Raw genomic sequence first — 19,961 nt, 5'->3', positions numbered from 1 at the left:
AGTCAGCTACAATGTCTTAGAGCTACAGTTGCCATAAACAGTTTTGCACTCAAGTCATTGAACAGGTAATAGCCTCAACAACCGTGATACTTTTAATGAATGGACCTCTAGAATCTGGTTCCATTTTAAGGTTTCCTTCTCATGTTGTCTTAAGAGAGTCTAGCTTTTTTTTATATAGAATACTTTATTGGTCACATATACAGAACATTACAGCAGAGTGAAATTATTTTCTTCACAAATCACAGCTTGTTTGGAAGCTGGGGTCAAAGCTGGGGTCAGCCATGATACAGCGCCCCTGGAGCACTGAAGAGTTAAGGGACTTGTTTAAGGGTCCAAAAGTGGCAGCTTGGCAAAAACTCCCACCCTAAAACTTACTTTTCTTTTTTTTCTTTTTTTCTTTTTACAATAAACAGGATTTTATTTAGATATGAATGAAAAGGAAGTTTTGCATGAAATTCAATTATCATCACTCAGGTAACTATTTACGAAGCTATTGGAGGCGCTCTTTTATAAGCAAAAATAAACCCCCTCTCCTCATTCCCCAAAAAAAAAAAAAAAACAAAAAAGAAAAGAGCAAAGAAAACATGGAGGAGAAAACACTTTGAATATGGTAAAAAGGACTTTAGGAATGGATCATGCACGTTGTTTTGACTGGACGAATGTTTACTTAGTCGAAGTTTCCATTGTAGAGGCGATATATTGTTTTTCTTTTTCTATTTTGTTTTGGGAAAAAATTCTGTTCTGATCTCCTCCAAGGGTCCAGTTAAATTTTAAAATTCACAGAACCACGTTAAATATACAAGATGTAAACGCTTCTGGTGTGTTTTGACAGTCTGAACGCTTTCAGACCAATTGCGACCTCTAGTGGTTGAAACAGCGTTAAAGAACTAAGAATGCAGGAGCAGACGATGGAATGTTGTTGAGGCTTTTTATTGTTTTTTTGGGGGGGTGGGGGTATTCAGTCATTAGTGATTTTCTCTCCAGGGAATTTGCAACCATGAACCACTGCATTGTATTCGTATTTAAAACATGAATATATACAAACTGTTACCACAAAGCTGGAGGCACACAGACTTCGGTTTGGTTCCCAGAAGAGTGGAGTTTATTAATCACATACAAGTCAGGTGTCCACAAACTTTTGTCGAAGCTTTATTGTAAAGCTACTCGGATTCCTCACTGGGAAAAATCTCGATGGTCTCGCTGTTCTTGAGCTGCAAAGCCACTCGCTGGAGCCGCCACCTGCAAGGAACAGAAAAGGTTCCAGTCAAGAATAAAGACGAACGATATATAGTGGAATTCCTGGGATACCTGGGCTCTAAACTCTGTAACAATACATAAAATATGTGTATATAAGTGGATGTGTGTGTAGCATTCAGGAAAAATGGCACAGCTGGAAAAATGTGGCGCAAAAACACGTTCCTGAAAGCGTATATGCATATTACCAAAAACTAAAGTCCAACACATGCTTGGATCAGGATTTCAAACAAACATGAGTCTAATCTGAATTCCATTCCAAATGGCCGACATTTCTCTCATCATCATCATTGAAACAGAGGAGGTCATTTAAACAATTAAACATTTTTTTTTGCACATTTTTTTTTCGTGGAATTCTCAGAAAGCAACCGACTCCACACTCACACGTACACACGGCTCAGGTATTTCAAACGGAGCCCCCGGTTTTTCACTTCGCGGACTCAGGTTTCATTCTTGCTGCATTTTTTCGAAAGTACCTGCCTAAAGATTTACATACAGTCAGAAAAGTGGGGAGGGGAAAAACGTTTGCATCTCGAAAGTTTGAATGGGGGGGAAAAAAGGAAAATGAAATGCAAATTTCAAGCTGTTCAACACGAAGTGTGGGTTGAGCCTCGCGTCGAGAGAGCGATTCGAAACAAGGGAAATAACAAATAAATAAATAAATAAATGTTTTACATTTTCCTCCACGTTCTGATCTGATCATGAAGGTGCACCATCAACATTTCTAATACCAGTGATATCAAAGGAACCTCTTAGAAACCTATCCTTGGTATGAGTTGGATTATCGGAAGGGTGTACAAACTTTTACACTTAACTGTAATGATCCACTTTTTCGCAGTATTTAAGTATCCTAAGAGGTAAATGTGGTAAAGGTTTTTTTTTTTTTTAACTTGTCACCTGTACTTTACAGCACAGTGAAATTCTTTGGTCAGAGTGCAGAATCAGATATGTAACAGCGCCCCCTGGAGCACAGGGGCATTAAGGGCCTTGGTCAAGAACCCAGAGCCTTAACCACTGAGCTTTGTGTCTCTTTTAGTGATGGGTCGTTCATGAACAATTAGCTCATCTTGAACGAGTCTTTAACGTGACTCAGGAGAACGAGTTATCTCAAAGTGTGATGTAGTGACGTGTTGTTCATTTCTCAAAGAAAGTTTCAAGGCTCAAGTCACTAAAATGACCCGATCTTCTAACCTAAACAGTTTGTCAATATATTTGCTTACCTGGAATTTATTATGACTTCTGTCCGTTTTGTTTTTTTTTTCCCCCCTAGGTGTTGTGTCTACTTACGTGAGGGAGAAGCACTACATTAACACAAACTATCACAGTCATCATTAATTACACATCTATTACCCCACTAGTGGTTTGGGAATTGTGATCTGAAGACGTACCTGTTCATCGTGGCGTCTCTGTTGGAGGTCGTGTAGAGGTATCCTCCCGTCTTTGTTCCAGTCACTGGGATTTTAAGCTGAAAGAAAAATGGTACAAGCGGCCCTTCAGATACAATATATCCACAAAATTATGGGACACCTGACTTCTCCTGCAAATGTTGCCTATAAGGGCTGGAAACACACATTTGTAAAGGAAATTTTCCCTTGACTTGAGCGAGGAGATCCAAACTTGTTCCAACGTGACAATGCACAAAGCCAGCTCCATGAAGATATGCTTTCCATGGGTTGTAGTGGACGATCTCCTGCTATAAAGCTCTAACCTCAAACCTATTCAACAATGAATTGGAATGCTGACTGAACCCCAGGCCTCCTCACCTCACCTCACCTACACCAGGCTGAATTTTCACAAGGACCCTCCAAAATCTAGTCATTCTAGGGTTATTATGACAGCAAATGTGGAACCTTATGGTCAGGTGTCTGTATAAGGAGTAAAAATCCTTTTTTGCATCAGATCACCTTTTTAAAAAACTGTACTCATAAAAATACAAGATTGAAACAGGAAAACAAGCACCTGGGCGATGGTGTGATCGACGCGGTTATACCGATCAGTGAGATGGATGTTGTGGATCTTTAAGGGAGGAGCTCCCAGATTGGCCATCGCCGTGGAGTGATCGTTTAGCCGCTCAACCGCTGAGCGGTAGTACTCCGATTTGGCGAAGTTTTCTAAATAAAAACAGACGCGTCATAATAGATTTTGAGCTGATTACCGACACTGGAGACTCCTTCCAAAAATACAACACATTTTAACGATTACAACGAAAAACAGGATCACTCACTCTGCATGAGGTAGTACATCATCCCGCAGCCTCCACCGGTAACCATGGTGACAAAGATGGTCATCTGCTGAAGGAGATTGGTGGAGCGGCTCATTCTGAAACTTCTTGATTGCTCAGAGAACCTGAAAAAAAAAAAGAGCGAGAAATTTCAAGTTTCTGGAACCGTTCTATGGGAACTTGAGCGGGGGGAATTTGGGAAATTTTCCAAGTTGGAAATAAAACAGGAATTTATAGGAATTTATTAGAAATCTGGGGAAATGTATATAACTATAATTACTAAAACTAGAAGTACAAAGTGTCCCAGTGCGATTGTCAATATCTATTTATACTCTATTTTATATATATATATATATAGCCTCACCTCCATGTAAGAGAAAAAATGTTATGATCTTATTATGCCTTTTCACAGAAGCTATCGACTCCAAAGTTTGATTTTTTTGTGTCATTTATAAGCGATAAAATCCCATAAAGGGGCTTTAATTCAATTTAAATTAAGGAAATTAGTTGAGTCGTTGAAAGGTTTCATGTCGGTCGCAGTGATAAAACAATGACTTTGTGAGTAGCGATTAACAATATTTGAGACACTGGTCTTTGGTAGCTACACCATTTTCTGTTTCTTCACACTCAAACTGCATTGGACTAATGCATAATCCAAATATATTAATTACATATTTTAAATGTTAAGAGACAGTGGCATTGAGTAAAAGACAGGAGGTGGAGCAGGAGGTAGCAGAGCTGAAGATGTTGAGGTTTTCGTTGGGAGTGACGACGATGGACAGGATTAGATTTCAGTTTATTAGAGGGACAGCGCATGAAGGACGTTTTGGAGACAAAGTGAGGGAGGCGAGATTGAGATGGTTTGGACATGTGCAGAGGAGGGACATGGGGTATATCAGTAGGAGAATGCTGAGGATGGAGACACCAGGAAGGAGGAAAAGAGGAAGAACAAGGAGGAGGTTTATGGATGTGGTGAGGGAAGACATGCAGGTAGTTGGGTTGAAAGAGGCAGATGTAGAGGACAGGGGGCGGGTATGGAGACGGATCATCCGCTGTGGCGCCCCCTAATGGGAGAAGCCGAAAGAAGAAGAAATGGATTGAAATGGAAGTTGAATGGTTATTTGAATGCCAGGTACATTATTGTTCAATTTAATATTATATAATATTTGCTTATGCTTATATATGTTGTTATTATTATTATATTATTAAAAACCGTGTTTTATAATTCCTATATATTCCCATGGAATATTTCCAATCTTGAAAATTCCCAGAATTTTCCAACCCTATGTTATCTAGATTTAATTCTTTGGGTTATGTTTTTTTTTTTAGGCATTACATACTGTATGCTGTTGATTGTGGCCAGTTTGGATTGTTTAACCATGAGAACCAATCCTTTATTACTGGTTTATATATGAAATCAAACAGATTAGAGATGTGCAAGGCACAAATATTTCCCCTTTCCTACATTTGGAAAGAAATCCACCACTATATTGATTCCATGTAATCAAGCTACAGTACGATCATTTATACCAAATGCTATGTTTTTGTCACTTTATAATAGCATAATAAAATTATATATTTCCATTAAGAGGAGGAATGATATACAAATTATACTACACCTTGTATTCCATGGGGGCGGCCATCTTTGTTTTGAATCCACCAAACTTTATTGAACGATTGAGACGCTTTGGTAATATGGAAATATTACATTATACTTCACTAAGCTAATAAAAAAAAATGAATACAATCATACAATTTTATATTCAGTTAAAACAGGAGACTTTGTATTAGTAGATTCTCCTGCGTCCTAATGCATTTCTAAGGGGGAAATCTGAGTTTAAATTAATAAATTGGAAATTAATTTGGTTGTCTTGTACCTACTTGGACAAAGTTTGGTTTGTTTCAAATGTATATAAATTGTAATGTTATGTCAATGTAAATAATTATATATTAGGAGATCGACGGCTCGATCTGCCATGAACACGTGACCGTTCAGTTTAGCGAAGTGTCTATAATTAATTCTATTCATACGCAGTAATCAGATTTATTCTTTTGAATTTTCTTTATAGCTTTGATACTCAATATGGAAAGAATCCAAATTTTGTGTTTCGGTTCAAACATAAAAATGCAGCCTTAATAGTTGCACTTCATGCTTTCGGCCACTAGATGTCACTAGAATGCAGAAGAGTGCGCTTCATTTGCGCATGCGTCATTAAATATTTTTGCGAAGAGACCTCCTATAGTTACAGTTCTCTTTGAAGCCAGACATTACCGCGGTAAGTGAACGTCTTTCGTTTTATTTTAAAGGCTTTATTTGTTTATTTATTTTGGTGTGGGGGTGTTATTGTGCTATAATGTGTCCTAGTAAGTTGTTATAAAACGATTATTGTCATACTTGTTCCAAACACTGTAATCAACCTGTATACTATTGCAGTGAATATTTTCTGGATTGTGCAATAATATTGATGTCGTAATAATAAAAAAAAAAATTATTTTGTAATGAAACTGGGCTTCATTTGGTAACTAAGGTTCAGTAGGTTCTTGTCTGGTGTTCTCAGAAAAGTGGGAGTTGAATGTGAATCTTTTGCCAAGCTGCCACTGTGGGGGTCCTTCAGCAAGACCCTTAAACGAGAGTCACCCTGAAAAGGGCGTTTGCCGAATTCCAGAGATGGAAACGCAACCTGCTGACTGACATTCACAGGAGATTCACTTCTCTTTCCTCTCTTTACTTCTGTCTTTATTGAACTATTAGTTGACTCTGCGAATTCGCTCTCCCAATGGGTGGTGAAGGATAACGTCTTATCAAGCAAACACATGACAAGACCAACCCGCAAAAGTGTCCCAACCCTATTTGAATGTTTTCTCACTTTGTCATTACTTCCCAGAAGGCTGTTCCCATACTAAACTTCATTGACGTTTAAATTTTTCACTTCCTCAGAACATGTTTGGCTGTGTGGTCGTAGGCGTCGGCATGGCGGGTCGCGCCCGCATCCGAGACCTTCTCACACCACTGCCGTCCAGCGCTGCAGAGATCTTCACTCTTAAGGGCTTGGTGTCTAGGTCAGTGGTGTCATTTGAAATAAGACTGAACGGGAATTGTCCTGGTATGTAACTGGAAGCTTGAGCAGATTTTTGATGTGCAGGAGGTCACTGGAGGAGCAGCAGGGACTCCAGCAGGTCCCTTTGGAGGAGGCGCTGAGCCGTAGCGACATACAGGTGGCCTTCTTGTGCACAGAAAATGCCAGCCATGAAGAATATATCAGGTAAAACACCACAATGTTTGGTCCTGGGTCCATTTACACTAACAAACTCCTTTGTAACAGGAAGGTTGAAGTTGGAACCTGTATCATACACCGATCAGGCATAACTTTATGAGCACTTGCGTATTGTGTCGGTCCCGTTTTTGCTGCCAAAACAGTCGTGACACTTTAAACATTAACAGCATTAACTTCTTCAGCAGTTTGAGCCACAGGAGCTCGTACTGGCCAGCCTTCGCTCCCCACATGCATCAATTAGCCTCGGCCGCCCACGACCTTGTCGCCGGTTCTCCACTGTTCCTTCCTTGGACCACTTTTGATAGATACTGACCACTGCAGACCGGGGACAATTTGGCCCTTGTTTATCTCCCTCAAATCCAAATGCTTACAGATTATTCCTGCTTCTAACAGATCAGTTTTGAGGACAAAATGTTCATGTAATATACATTATCTGTGGTTTAATTTTCCCACAGCCGGTTTCTTGAAGCAGGGAAACATGTGTGTGTTGAGTATCCCATTGCTCTCAGCTACAGCGCTGCAGCTGATCTGTGGGACTCGGCACAACAGAAGGGTGAGAGGTTTTAAAATTTTCAAGACGTAAAATCGCGGTGGTGCAAATTGAAGGCCTTAGACAGCAGCACAAAATACACAATTCTTACCCATTACCTCCGCACCTCTTTAGGCTTGGTCCTGCATGAAGAACACATCGAGCTCCTCACCCCCGACTTCAAGCAGCTGAAGAAGGACATCACCGGCAAACAGCTCGAAGAGGGAAGCCTGCATTTCACAGGTGCGCTCGCTTCCACACACTTTAGATCCATGAAGTCGCGACACTGACCTCTTCTCCTATCCCGTCCTTGCCCAGGGGGTCCTCTCAAGAGCGGATTCGGGTTCCCGTCGTTCAGTGGCATCGCCCGCCTCACCTGGCTGGTGGATCTCTTTGGGGAGCTTAGCGTCAAATCGGCGTCGCTGCTCGAAGAGCCGGAAACGAAGCATGTGAAGATGACAGTCCACTTGCTGACCAGGGAGCAGAAGTAAGTTCAGGATACACGTTTGGGGCAGGTCATCAGAATTGGGGATCCGATGGCAATTTGAGATTTTTATACTTTGCATAGGCCCTTGACCTGGACTGAGGAGCGTGCTGAAGGCCTGAGTCGTGCCAAGCGCATTAACCTGCGCTTTAGCACCGGCATGATTACCGCCATGCCATCCGGAGTCCCGGAGCCTGTGGGTCTCTTCATGCAGGACCTGGTGCTGTTCGGAAAGAAGATGCAGGGCGCCGTGCCGCCCGACCAACTCCAGGCAGAGAGGAATCGAATCCTTCACTGCTTCAAGCTGGCAGACGACATCAGGAGACTCTGCCAGGACACCACATCCTAAAACAACTTAGCAACACAGGAACAGGGACCAGGACGGGGATTTGTTTTAGCCCATAGATTTTGCTCTGTCGGTCCAACATGTATGTAGCAAGCCTTTGTAATGAAGATGTAACCTATTTTTATTATTGCAATGTAAAAAAGTACAAATAATATTATTCTCTTATCACAGAACAAATTTCTGACACACACACAAATTCAGTGCACAGTATTCTATATTTAGATCAATTACATAATATAACATAACATCCATCTAGCTATAATACAAAATATACAATATTTATATGGTTTCTATTGAGCCTCATTGGTGCTGTTCAACATTCCTTTGAGCGGAAGTCTGGCCGTGGAGTGTCGGGTAGGAGAGTGAGGCACGGTGCGATTTCCTGACAATACACACCTTATAGAACGGACAGGAAGTTAGCCGTTTTTAAAATCAGCCAATCGGTGACGTGTGTTAGAGCCACAATGTTCTCATCACCCAGAGAAACATCCCCATACAGCTACGCACTATAATACGATGCTCAGGGAGACCAATACCCCAGACCACATCTACTCCGTCTTTGCTTTGGGATTAGAAGGTCTGATACCATTTGCACACTTTTCTGGGCACAAGCTTCAAGATCATGTCAATGGTCCTCACTTCTGCAGATGTGTATTTCCAGATGCTGATTTTGAAATAAGAGTTTTGTAGCAGATTAACGCAATCTCTAGAGGACGTTGAAGTGGGTACAACCCCTGAGATTGAACCCTCAAAGGTCTTGAAGCTTGTGGCCAGAAAAGTGCACCAAACAGATCAAAGGCTCCATGAGGACTATGTGGGGGAAAAAAAATCAAGTCTTCCACGGTTGATCTGAGGTGAAGAAAAGGTGAGTCCCTGAATTACGAGCGAGGAGTCTGAGGTGTGGAAATACTGACGAATAAAATGCTCTCTTATTTTCATTAGTGGGTAACTTGTACAGAGGCTTTGCACCTTTACAAATTTTTCTCCCCTGGTTGACAGTTTTTTTTTCTTTTTACCAAAATACTGCTTGTAAATTCGGGATAATAATTTATAAAGTGAGCTATTTAACAGACCGAACTTTCCTCGAACAAAAAAAGTTCACCAGTACTGGCTTTATTTATTACAGCTGAATGAGAAAACTCTCAAAGATTCAGGAATGGCGTGTAAAAAAAAATACCCCTGGACGACAAATTATGAATAATCCACATTGAAAATTCGAATGCTCAAGACCTTCAGAGCGTTGGTGCATATTTGAAAAGCCGCCAGGACGAGCGACGTATACCAGGAATGTGAAATGTGGGTCCAGAGTTTGCACCAAGCCCGCATCGACCAACATCTTAAGAGTTTTGAGATTCGTCAGTGGTTTTTATGTTCATATAGAACAACAAACTACTAATTTTTATGTTTTCTGATGTTTGGCCCAGGAGTACTTCAACAGGATAGTCGGCAGGAAGTACGGACCCTGCGTCTTATGAACCAGACAAAAAATATATATTTGAAACGAACAAATAAAAATAAAAAAAGTCTTGGATTAGTATACTGTACAGTCTGTTTCCAGTCTCATGGTGAGATGAAGGGGAATGGTGCTGAACGTTCTCAATGAGCAATCGGGAAAAAAAGGCGCTGGAATCGTCCTCACGTCGACTTCTGTCTGTAGTGAAGAGTCAGGTCTCCGCCGCTCTTCCAGATAAAATACTTTACTGTTCTCAAGTCCATGTTTGGATCCAGAACCTAAGCAAGAGGCAAAAATAAAGCAAAAATAAATAAATGCAAGTTTGCATTGCTATAAAAGTACTACATGCATGAAAGCAATTGTGTGTGTGTGTGTGTGTGTGTGTGTGTAGACCTGATCCTGGCACATGAGTTCAATCTTCTCCTCAGCGAGCATGGCCATGTCCTCCTCCTTCTCCTGCTCCCCGGGCTTCTCAGTTCCCGATGAGCTCGTGGTCTGAGACTCCGTGTCCAGGTTGATGATCTTCTCGTAGACATGCTCCATCACCTTCCTCACCTGCAGCATGTCACTGGCCGACAGCCTGTCCCTGAACGTGCACCAGGGAAAGCGTTAATGCGCTATTACGTTATAGCAAAATGTCTCCGAGCGGATCGAGGGTCCTGGAATTTGTAGCTTAGCTCTGATAGAACATGTCAAACCTCTCGTACAGAAAGTCTCTCGCACACAGCGCAGTGCAAACGAAATACTGCGACAAACAAACGTAGTTCTGGACAAAAAAATGTTAACCCAAGATAAAAAATTTTTACAAATAACGAGATAATGACTCACTAATGCATGTTAAAATAACAAGATATGCCATTTACATAGCCCGATATAACGAGATAACCGTCTTGAAACAATGCAATAATAATATTTAGAAATAACGAGATAACTCGGAATATTAACTTGTAACAGGACGACAAAAAACGAGATAATTCATCAACCGGCTCATAACACAAACTAGCTATTTTATACTGAAATAGCAAGATGAATATCATCTTGAAATGATGAGATAACAACTCAAATGGCTTAAAACATAATAAAACAATGAGATAGCCCATTCTATACAGTAATAAAATGCATGGGGTAACTCTTACTTCTTGAGCGTTTTCGCGCCGGAAGACGAGTGCGGCTGCAGGTAGAATGGGATCTTGTTGAATTTGGGCATGTTTTTCTACAACATGAGACGGAAAAAACGATCAATTTTGTAAATATGGAGATGATTAAAAAAAAATACAATAATAAATACAAAAAAATCCAATCATATATACAAATCCTCAAAGCTTCATACACTATACGGCTAAAAGTTTGTGGACACCTGACCCAATAAAGTCCACTCTTTTGTGAAGTTGTTTCACAAGATTGTATAATGTGGAGATTTGTTCAACCACAAGGTGTTAGTAAGGTCAAGTACTGATGTGGGTGACGTGAGGAGGCCTGGAGTGCAACTGAAGTTCCAATTCATCCCAAAGGTGTTCAGTAGGGTTTAGTTCAGAGCTCTATAGCAGAAGATCTTTCACTCCAGCCCATGCTGGAAAAGGTTTGGGTCTTCTAGTAGTGAAAATTTCCTGCCCCCACATCAAAAACAATTATGTGCCTCCAACTTTGTGGGAACAGTTTGGAGGAAGAACCACATATAGCTGGAAAAGTCAGGTGTCCCATCATATCTTTCCATATAGTGTATGTAAACTTGTGAGGACTAGAGAATGAGCGAACTTACGTCCACAGTAATGTCAATGACCCACTGTGGAACGGTTTCATTCAGCAACATGGATTCGGTTTCTCCACCAGAGTCTCGACATAATAACCTACGGAGACACAATGACAAGCGGAAGTCGTTCATCGGATTGTTCAAACAAAATGTGTGTATATTATATGGAGGTTGCCAGATCTTTCTTGAGTAAAGGGCAGGAAAAAGCAGACTGCAAAAGGAAATTGTGCTTTTTTATTTTATTCATTTAAATGTACAAACTAAAAAAACTTACCTGAACAGCGTCCTTCCACCTGCCTCGCTGAAGATCACCGGAGTGTGTGGCGGCACCTGGAAATAACCGTTCCCTTTCTGGAGCCGGTTCTCCTGCTCCCCATTTACTAGAAAAGCAAAGAGAAAGCGCCGTTACCAATGAAAAGCCAGCAGGACCTTCGGGGAACGTTGACGAGATGAGAGCCTTTACCATGATTAACATCTCCTTCTTCTTCTTCCATCGGATTGATGTGTGTTCGAGGCCAGAACTCGAGCAGAGCCTGGAGCAGAAGCCCTCCCAGATTCACTGGCGGGAAAAAGATTTTTTGTATTTAATGAAAAAAAAAACAACAACAGGAAATAACAAATAGTCTGCAATTTTAGGAACGCCTACACTTTGGATCCGATCCATCCGGACTTGTGAATCCGGCGTCTTTGGCGGACACCCAGGCAGCAAAGCAGTCGCTCTCATCCAAAGTGATGGTCAGCATCTAAGCAACAACAACAAAGAAAAAATCATTAGCTATACATATACTCCAATTTGCTTCTAGTTAGCGACGCGACCACTCACTCCAGTTTTGAGGTCCACTGAAAACCAGTTGGGCACGTAGACCATCTTGAAGTGCTTCTTTATCTCCTCATCGAACTCCACTTTCCCGAGGTCTTCGCCTTTACACGCCTGACAAAAAAACGCACATGTCGTCAAAAGCCTTGAAAAACAACATACCTTCTAGGATTTTCCAAAAAAAATCAGGAGGAGCCATGCCAACCTTGAGGACGTCCCAGAACGCCACGTTGTTGTTGGTGTCTTTGGTCAGGATGTGCCTCTTGTCGTTCAGGATGTGACACTGAATTATGCTGGCACCACCTAAAAAAACAACAACAAAAAAAACATGTCCCCAACTACTTCACCTTCATGTTTGATGGTCTTGCTTGTCCTTTAAACTTTTGTTTTTGGTGGGAAAAGTGTACCTTTAATGGCTTGCTCAGACTGTGTACACAGCGGGGTCAGCGGGGCGCTGCAGTCGTTGTCGTAGTCTCCTGACGCTCGAAAGTTGTGCATTCCTTTCAAAGACTGGTGAAGAACAAGCAAGTGGACCATCATTTGCTTCTATAGAGACAGCATATTCGCAAAAAGATTCAGCGGTGTACAAAGAATTCAGCAAGAATATCAGTACCCATTTGTTCACACAGGATTTGGTTGTGGACACCCAAATGGCAGGAGCAGGGTCTGCAGAGCGGTCCAGCTCCATCTGAACATGGAGATGAGAAAAGGTTCAAAATAAAACACACAAACAGACTTCGTTCGGCTTCAAGAAGTTGCTCGGTTGCAGATTTGATTCGTTCAATCAGCCACCAGGTGACAGTAAAGTGCGAACGTTTTCTCCGTCAAAATTCCAGCTGAATTTGACCTTCGCCCTGTCACTCACTCTCAATACAGGCGCCTTCTCTTCGCATATGAGCACTCGGATGTCCGGGTTGCGCAGGTCTGTGCAGTAGACCTTGCGGTCACGACCTCCTGAGTAGACGTGCGTGAAGGCTTCGTTGGCCTGCAGAGCCCACACGCCCTCGTCGTGGACGCGGTATGTTGCGATGCATCGCTGCTGACCCAGAGACCACAGTCGAATTGTACCGTCCGAGCTCCCGGACAGACACTGGATATACGGATGGATACGACACGGCAGTTTAACGCTGTACAAAAGTAAAGACAAGCTCATGACAGCACGAACACAAAACATACCTGAGTACCGTCTCTGTTTAACAGTAACGACTTGACGTTGTCCGTGTGTCCTTTCAGCTTCATCAGTTTTGCGCACGTCCGCGGATCCCAGACCCTCAAGACCTGAAAACACAAATCAAAATTTGACATTCCTCCAAAGATGTTGGTGTACATTGCTGACCTTAAAAAGTTAGCGAAGTCAACAAAAGGTAGCTCTTGTAGACTATAATACGGTAAAATTACAGTGCTTGGCCCCCTACAGTGCCCCTCCCCCCGATAAGTGCCTATGGAAAACCTGAAGCCGTTTCTCAAGACCTTTTCTGTCGACCCCGAAACGATGACTGTGCCCAGCTGGTTCATTGCAAGGCTGTAGATGGAGTCTTTGTTCCCGCTCAGAGAGGAAGCTGCCAAAGGTCAAGACGGTCAAATGAGATCAAGTGGAACTGAACTCCGACGTGTTCAAACTGTCTGAAAAGCAATGAGCAAAATTCCCAAGAGGACGTTGACTCACTGGTGACTGTGTTATTGGAGGCGGTCAGAGCCGTGAGTGTGTTTACGTCCCACAAAAAGATCTGCCTGTCCAGTCCAGCGGAAGCCACCAGCTCCTTGTCTTTCGCATACGCCAGAGCCTTGACGTAGTCCTGGAGCACAAAATCATCATCATCCCAAACATCATCGAAATAATGTGTGGTTTCTATGAACAGGACTTGGCTCTAGTTCAACATCCTACCTTATGAGTTCTTAAAGTGGACATGCAGAAGCCTTTGTGTGCGTTCCACACTTTCACTGTAGTATCTGACGAGGCTGAAATTACTGCGGAAGGGAAAAAAACTATCACATCAGGGGACTTGATCAAGTAGTGAATGTCAGGCTGTAAGGCAGTAATAAGTCATTAGTCTGGAAATTAGTTGATTGTTATGGCAGAAGGTACTCAATAATACATCATTGTTTCAGTAGATAATGAAGTCAACCATTAAGTCAGTAAGTAGCAGACAGGAAGCCAGGTAGAACAGTAATAAACCATCAAGTAGGTCGATAGAATGGACAATCTAGAAGATGGACAGAGTCATTAAATTAGTTACAGGTCAGTAAATAATTGTCAGTCAGCCAATTAGTACAATCAGATAAGTACTCAGTCTCACCTCACCTACCTGACTTTACTACATCTTCCCAGAAGAGTGGTGGTTATATATAAATTGGGACTAAGGTGTACAAAAAGCATGTCTCTTATTTTCAGATGACAAACCTTTGCCCATATAGTGTAGATTAATAAGTCAGTGGAGGGGAAAAAAGTCATTTGGTCAGGCAGTTAATCAGTAGTAAGTCAGTAGTTAAATTAGTCAGTAATTAGTCAGTGGGTACATCAGTAAATCAGTAATAAGTCAGTAGTTATATAAACAGAAGATTAAAGAAAAAAATCAAGCTTCAGTTTAGACTTACGAGTCTTCCCATTACAGCAGAGCACTATATCATTCACCCAATCTGTGTGGTGCTCCATCGAAGCTATATAGAGATCCTGCTGTAATAAAACAGTGTCATTTATTGTTAAAGTTCAAACTTCCACACACTGTATTAAAAAAAACGCATTTGTACATTAGTCTATAGTCCAAGAACTGTATTCTAATTCTTTAATACAACTCAGTTCTCTCCTGATAAATACTCTATTGTGTTAAAGTGTAGTGGTGTTGCAGTGTAGTGTAGTGGCATTGCAGTGTAGTGTAGTGGTTTTGCAGTGTAGTGTAGTGAAGTGTAGTGTGTAGTGGTGTTTCAGTGTAGTGTAGTGTAGTGGTGTTGCAGTGTAGTGTAGTGCCGTTGCAGTGTAGTGTAGTGGTGTGCAGTGTAGTGGTGATGCAGTGTAGTGATGTTGCAGTGTGGTGTAGTGTAGTGGTGTAGTGTAGTGGTGTTGGGGTGGTGATGTAGTGTAATGGTGTTGCAGTGTAGTGTAGTTGGGGTGGTGATGTAGTGTAGTGGTGTTGCAGTGTAGTGTAGTGTAGTTGCAGTGTAGTGGTGTTGCAGTGCAGTGTAGTGTAGTGGTGTTGGGGTGGTGATGTAGTGTAGTGGTGTTGCAGTGTAGTGTAGTGTAGTGTGTAGTGTAGTGGCATTGCAGTGTAGTGTAGTGTAGTGGTGTTGGGGTGGTGATGTAGTGTAGTGGTGTTGCAGTGTAGTGTGGTGTTGCAGTGTAGTGGTGTTGCAGTGTAGTGCAGTGTAGTGTAAGGTATTGGTGTTGGGGTGGTGATGTAGTGGTGTTGCAGTGTGGTGTAGTGTAGTGGTGTTGCAGTGTAGTGGTGTTGCAGTGTGGTGGTGTAGTGTAGTGTAGTGTGTGTAGTGTAGTGTGTTGCAGTGTAGTGGTGTTGCAGTGTAGTGTAAGGTATTGGTGTTGGGGTGGTGATGTGGTGTGGTGGTGTTACACTGGTGTTGCAGTGTAGTGTGGTGTAGTTGGGGTGGTGATGTAGTGCAGTGGTGTTGCAGTGTAGTGCAGTGTAGTGCAGTGGTGTTGCAGTGTAGTGTAGCGATGTTGGCGTGGTGTTGTGGTGTAGTGGTGTTTCAGTGTAGTGTAGTGCAGTGGTGTTGCAGTGTAGTGGTGTTGCAGTGCAGTGTAGTGCAGTGGTGTTGGGGTGGTGATGTAGTGTAGTGGTGTTACACTGGTGTTGCAGTGTAGTGGTGTTGGGGTGGTGATGTAGTGTAGTGGTGTTGCAGTGTGTGTAGTGTAGTGTGGTGGTGTTGCATTGTAGTGTAGTGCCGTTGCAGTGTAGTGGTTGCAGTGTGGTGTAGTGTAGTGGTGTTGGAGTGGTGATGCAGTGTAGTGATGTTGCAGTGTAGTGTAGTGTAGTGGTGTTGGGGTGGTGATGTAGTGTAGTGGTGTTGCAGTGTAGTGGTGGTGTTGCAGTGTAGTGGTGTTGCAGTGTAGTGTAGTGTAGTGTGGTGTGGTGGTGTTGGGGTGGTGATGTAGTGGTGTTGCAGTGTGGTGTAGTGTAGTGGTGTTGCAGTGTAGTGGTGTTGGGGTGGTGATGTAGTGTAGTGGTGTGCAGTGTAGTGTGTTGCAGTGTAGTGGTGTTGCAGTGTAGTGTAAGGTATTGGTGTTGGGGTGGTGATGTGGTGTGGTGGTGTTACACTGGTGTTGCAGTGTAGTGTAGTGAAGTCAACCATTAAGTCAGTAAGTAGCAGACAGGAAGCCAGGTAGAACAGTAATAAACCATCAAGTAGGTCGATAGAATGGACAATCTAGAAGATGGACAGAGTCATTAAATTAGTTACAGGTCAGTAAATAATTGTCAGTCAGCCAATTAGTACAATCAGATAAGTACTCAGTCTCACCTCACCTACCTGACTTTACTACATCTTCCCAGAAGAGTGGTGGTTATATATAAATTGGGACTAAGGTGTACAAAAAGCATGTCTCTTATTTTCAGATGACAAACCTTTGCCCATATAGTGTAGATTAATAAGTCAGTGGAGGGGAAAAAAGTCATTTGGTCAGGCAGTTAATCAGTAGTAAGTCAGTAGTTAAATTAGTCAGTAATTAGTCAGTGGGTACATCAGTAAATCAGTAATAAGTCAGTAGTTATATAAACAGAAGATTAAAGAAAAAAATCAAGCTTCAGTTTAGACTTACGAGTCTTCCCATTACAGCAGAGCACTATATCATTCACCCAATCTGTGTGGTGCTCCATCGAAGCTATATAGAGATCCTGCTGTAATAAAACAGTGTCATTTATTGTTAAAGTTCAAACTTCCACACACTGTATTAAAAAAAACGCATTTGTACATTAGTCTATAGTCCAAGAACTGTATTCTAATTCTTTAATACAACTCAGTTCTCTCCTGATAAATACTCTATTGTGTTAAAGTGTAGTGGTGTTGCAGTGTAGTGTAGTGGCGTTGCAGTGTAGTGTAGTGGTTTTGCAGTGTAGTGTAGTGTAGTGTAGTGTAGTGGTGTTTCAGTGTAGTGTAGTGTAGTGTAGTGGTGTTGCATTGTAGTGTAGTGCCGTTGCAGTGTAGTGGTTGCAGTGTGGTGTAGTGTAGTGGTGTTGGAGTGGTGATGCAGTGTAGTGATGTTGCAGTGTAGTGTAGTGTGGTGGTGTTGGGGTGGTGATGTAGTGTAATGGTGTTGCAGTGTAGTGTAGTTGGGGTGGTGATGTAGTGGTGTTGCAGTGTAGTGTAGTGTAGTTGCAGTGTGGTGTAGTGTAGTGCAGTGGTGTTGCAGTGTAGTGGTGTTGGGGTGGTGATGTAGTGTGGTGTTGCAGTGTGGTGTAGTGTAGTGCAGTGTAGTGGTGTTGCAGTGTAGTGTAGTGGTGTTGGGGTGGTGATGCAGTGTAGTGATGTTGCAGTGTAGTGTAGTGTGTAGTGGTGTTGGGGTGGTGATGTAGTGTAATGGTGTTGCAGTGTAGTGTAGTTGGGGTGGTGATGTAGTGTAGTGGTGTTGCAGTGTAGTGTGGTGTGGTTGCAGTGTAGTGGTGTTGCAGTGTAGTGTAGTGTAGTGGTGTTGGGGTGGTGATGTAGTGTAGTGGTGTTGCAGTGTAGTGTAGTTGCAGTGTAGTGGTGTTGCAGTGCAGTGTAGTGTAGTGGTGTGGTGTGGTGGTGTTGCAGTGTAGTGTAGTTGCAGTGTAGTGGTGTTGCAGTGTAGTGTAGTGGTGTTGGGGTGGTGATGTAGTGTAGTGGTTGCAGTGTAGTTGCAGTGTAGTGGTGTTGCAGTGTAGTGTAGTGTAGTGCAGTGTAGTGGTGTTGGGGTGGTGATGTAGTGGTGTTGCAGTGTAGTGTAGTGTAGTGTAGTGGTGTTGCAGTGTAGTGGTGTTGGAGTGGTGATGCAGTGTAGTGGTGTTGCAGTGTAGTGTAGTTGCAGTGTAGTGGTGTTGCAGTGTAGTGTAAGGTATTGGTGTTGGGGTGGTGATGTAGTGTAGTGGTGTTACACTGGTGTTGCAGTGTAGTGGTGTTGGGGTGGTGATGTAGTGTAGTGGTGTTGCAGTGTAGTGGTGTAGTGGTGTTGCAGTGTAGTGTAGCGATGTTGGCGTGGTGTTGTGGTGCAGTTGGACTGTAGTGTATTGGAGTGATGTGGTGTAGTTACGTTGGAGTGATGTAGTGTTGTGAAGTGGAGTGATACTGGAGGGGTGTAATGTAATAGTGTTGCATAGAGATGTCGTAGTGTAGTGCAGTTGGACTGTAGTGTACTGGATTGGTGTTTACTGTATTCTACTGATGTTGGGGTGGTGCTGAAGTGTAGTTGGACTGTAGTGTAGTGCAGTGGGGTGGTATTAAAGTGGTTGTTGTAGTGTAGATGTAATAGATGTACTTTGTGCTGATTGACGCTCCATATGCGGATGATGGAGTCTCTCCCCGCAGTAAAGAGCCGGTTGAGGGCCGGATCCAGCTGCAGGGCGTTCACTCCATTCCGATTGTACTTCTCGACCTCATCTCTTATCACATAGGAGACCTGAAAGCACACATTCCCACCACATCTCCCTCCTTTATTATATCAGGTCCCTTACTCCATCACCCTGCTACACACCCTTACTCAAGCTCACACAACCTCCTCCCACTCAGCTGTCCATCAGGCCTGGGCAACGCCCCCATCCCCAGTTCTCCCCAAAGTGCTAGCCTGCTAACTAGTTCTGTAAGAAGAAGGTATTTCAAACCAATTCAATTCAAACCCTTTCATACACATACACACACTCATAACACACACTAAAATATGCGTAGCATTTTATTATCTTTGAATAATAATGCATATTGTTTTAGTTCCTTGCTAGCGTCCTAGCAAACGATACGCCTTTTCTTTAATCCAACCCGTATTCCGACAAACTCCTATTCTTGTACGAGGATTGGTTGAACCCATCCCACCCACTGCAACACGATTGGCTAAAAGAGTTATCAATCTGTAGGATTGCGACTGACCAGCCAATCACTGTGCAGGAAGCCGGCTTTGACCCAAAACGGGTAGGAAAAACGAACCCAAGCATGGTGTTAGCCGTGCATTGCACTTTGATTAGGTTTCACTTTGATTCCAGATATCTTCATTTGCACGCGATTGAAAAAATTTAACGCGTTAAACGATTAAAAACTGGTACGTAAAATGAATTAGAATGTGTACCTGGACTTTTCTCCGGCCAGCAGCGTTTTGCCTGTGATGCGTCGCCATCTTTCATGTTGACAGTCAACTTAAAAAAAAAAAAAACCCACACAAAACACATCCGGGAAATTAGAGGAACAACTTCCGGTATCTTGTAACTCCGGTATATACGTCACCGGGTCAACCATATTGGTAGGGGTCTATTACGTGGTTCTTAAGTTTCACTGTTGAACCAGTGTCCAAAAAATGTGTTTCATTTCACGTGTAATGGAATAACGAGTATCAAATCACATCATAGTGAAGCTTTAATAGCACAATAAAAAAAAAAACTGATCAAATAACGTGAACATAAGATTGGGACCTGTTTTTTCGAACATCTCGTTTCACATTAGGTCTCCGTTTACTCGTATAATGATCTACTGAGTAGATGTTCCACATTTCCAAATGTGTCCTTGTAGAGATTAAAATCAGGATCTGATGTCGGGTGAGGAGTCCTAGGTTTTTTCAAATGTGGTTGTGAGTCTGCAGCAGGCCACTCAAGATCTTCAAACACACTTCCAACCCATGTAAAGCATATCTCACTTGGAGATATGGAGCTCACTTTTCGTCCCAC

General features: G+C 42.5%; 3 protein-coding genes across 6 annotated transcripts; 1 reads left to right on the top strand and 2 right to left on the bottom strand.

Annotated features, from left to right (window-relative positions):
* Nucleotides 1–1,079: 1,079 nt before the first annotated feature.
* Nucleotides 1,080–5,211, bottom strand: LOC124387106 (cytochrome c oxidase assembly factor 1 homolog). 2 transcript variants are annotated; one of them, XM_046851222.1, is made up of 5 exons: nt 5,095–5,211; nt 3,479–3,600; nt 3,214–3,365; nt 2,643–2,719; nt 1,080–1,239 (listed from the first exon to the last, which is right to left on the bottom strand). In XM_046851222.1, the coding sequence occupies exons 2-5, from the start codon at nt 3,570–3,572 to the stop codon at nt 1,161–1,163; spliced, it is 402 nt and encodes a 133-aa protein (XP_046707178.1). In that variant the 5' UTR covers nt 3,573–3,600; nt 5,095–5,211; the 3' UTR covers nt 1,080–1,160. The 2 variants fall into 2 exon arrangements, with proteins under 2 accessions (XP_046707178.1, XP_046707177.1); XM_046851221.1 differs by lacking the exon at nt 5,095–5,211 and adding an exon at nt 4,816–4,871.
* A 436-nt stretch (nt 5,212–5,647) lies between these two features.
* blvra (biliverdin reductase A) lies at nt 5,648–8,391 on the top strand. The gene is made up of 7 exons (XM_046851217.1): nt 5,648–5,751; nt 6,414–6,535; nt 6,619–6,738; nt 7,206–7,303; nt 7,415–7,522; nt 7,598–7,766; nt 7,848–8,391. The coding sequence occupies exons 2-7, from the start codon at nt 6,417–6,419 to the stop codon at nt 8,110–8,112; spliced, it is 879 nt and encodes a 292-aa protein (XP_046707173.1). The 5' UTR covers nt 5,648–5,751; nt 6,414–6,416; the 3' UTR covers nt 8,113–8,391.
* An 810-nt stretch (nt 8,392–9,201) lies between these two features.
* On the bottom strand, nt 9,202–19,452 carry wdr48b (WD repeat domain 48b). 3 transcript variants are annotated; one of them, XM_046851212.1, is made up of 19 exons: nt 19,370–19,452; nt 18,572–18,712; nt 16,898–16,976; nt 14,015–14,097; nt 13,796–13,925; nt 13,600–13,688; nt 13,306–13,407; nt 12,995–13,219; nt 12,743–12,817; nt 12,537–12,639; nt 12,335–12,432; nt 12,136–12,243; nt 11,959–12,055; nt 11,776–11,871; nt 11,587–11,692; nt 11,322–11,409; nt 10,699–10,775; nt 9,956–10,148; nt 9,202–9,840 (listed from the first exon to the last, which is right to left on the bottom strand). In XM_046851212.1, the coding sequence occupies exons 1-19, from the start codon at nt 19,415–19,417 to the stop codon at nt 9,745–9,747; spliced, it is 2,034 nt and encodes a 677-aa protein (XP_046707168.1). In that variant the 5' UTR covers nt 19,418–19,452; the 3' UTR covers nt 9,202–9,744. The 3 variants fall into 3 exon arrangements, with proteins under 3 accessions (XP_046707168.1, XP_046707170.1, XP_046707169.1); XM_046851214.1 differs by having other exon boundaries at nt 16,898–16,973; XM_046851213.1 differs by lacking the exon at nt 16,898–16,976 and adding an exon at nt 14,725–14,803.
* Between the last annotated feature and the right edge of the window lie 509 nt (nt 19,453–19,961).

The sequence above is a fragment of the Silurus meridionalis genome, chromosome 6, assembly GCF_014805685.1.
Source record: "Silurus meridionalis isolate SWU-2019-XX chromosome 6, ASM1480568v1, whole genome shotgun sequence".
NCBI classification, from domain to species: Eukaryota; Metazoa; Chordata; class Actinopteri; order Siluriformes; family Siluridae; genus Silurus; species Silurus meridionalis.
Note: the sequence above shows the minus strand (reverse complement) of the source record. Positions and strands in the feature narration are given on the sequence as shown.

Coding starts and splice junctions, on each gene's coding strand:
- LOC124387106 (XM_046851221.1), bottom strand. CDS start 4,856: ATGGTTAAACAATCCAAACTGGCCACAATCAACAGCATACA. Junction 3,601..4,815: donor GCCACAATCAACAGCATACA/GTATGTAATGCC, acceptor TTTTTTTTTCAG/GTTCTCTGAGCAATCAAGAA. Junction 3,366..3,478: donor GATGTACTACCTCATGCAGA/GTGAGTGATCCT, acceptor GTTTTTATTTAG/AAAACTTCGCCAAATCGGAG.
- blvra (XM_046851217.1), top strand. CDS start 6,417: ATGTTTGGCTGTGTGGTCGTAGGCGTCGGCATGGCGGGTCGCGCCCGC. Junction 7,304..7,414: donor GGACTCGGCACAACAGAAGG/GTGAGAGGTTTT, acceptor GCACCTCTTTAG/GCTTGGTCCTGCATGAAGAA. Junction 7,523..7,597: donor GGGAAGCCTGCATTTCACAG/GTGCGCTCGCTT, acceptor GTCCTTGCCCAG/GGGGTCCTCTCAAGAGCGGA.
- wdr48b (XM_046851212.1), bottom strand. CDS start 19,417: ATGGCGACGCATCACAGGCAAAACGCTGCTGGCCGGAGAAAAGTCCAG. Junction 12,640..12,742: donor AATCCTGTGTGAACAAATGG/GTACTGATATTC, acceptor GTTCTTCACCAG/TCTTTGAAAGGAATGCACAA. Junction 12,433..12,536: donor GTCTGAGCAAGCCATTAAAG/GTACACTTTTCC, acceptor TTGTTTTTTTAG/GTGGTGCCAGCATAATTCAG.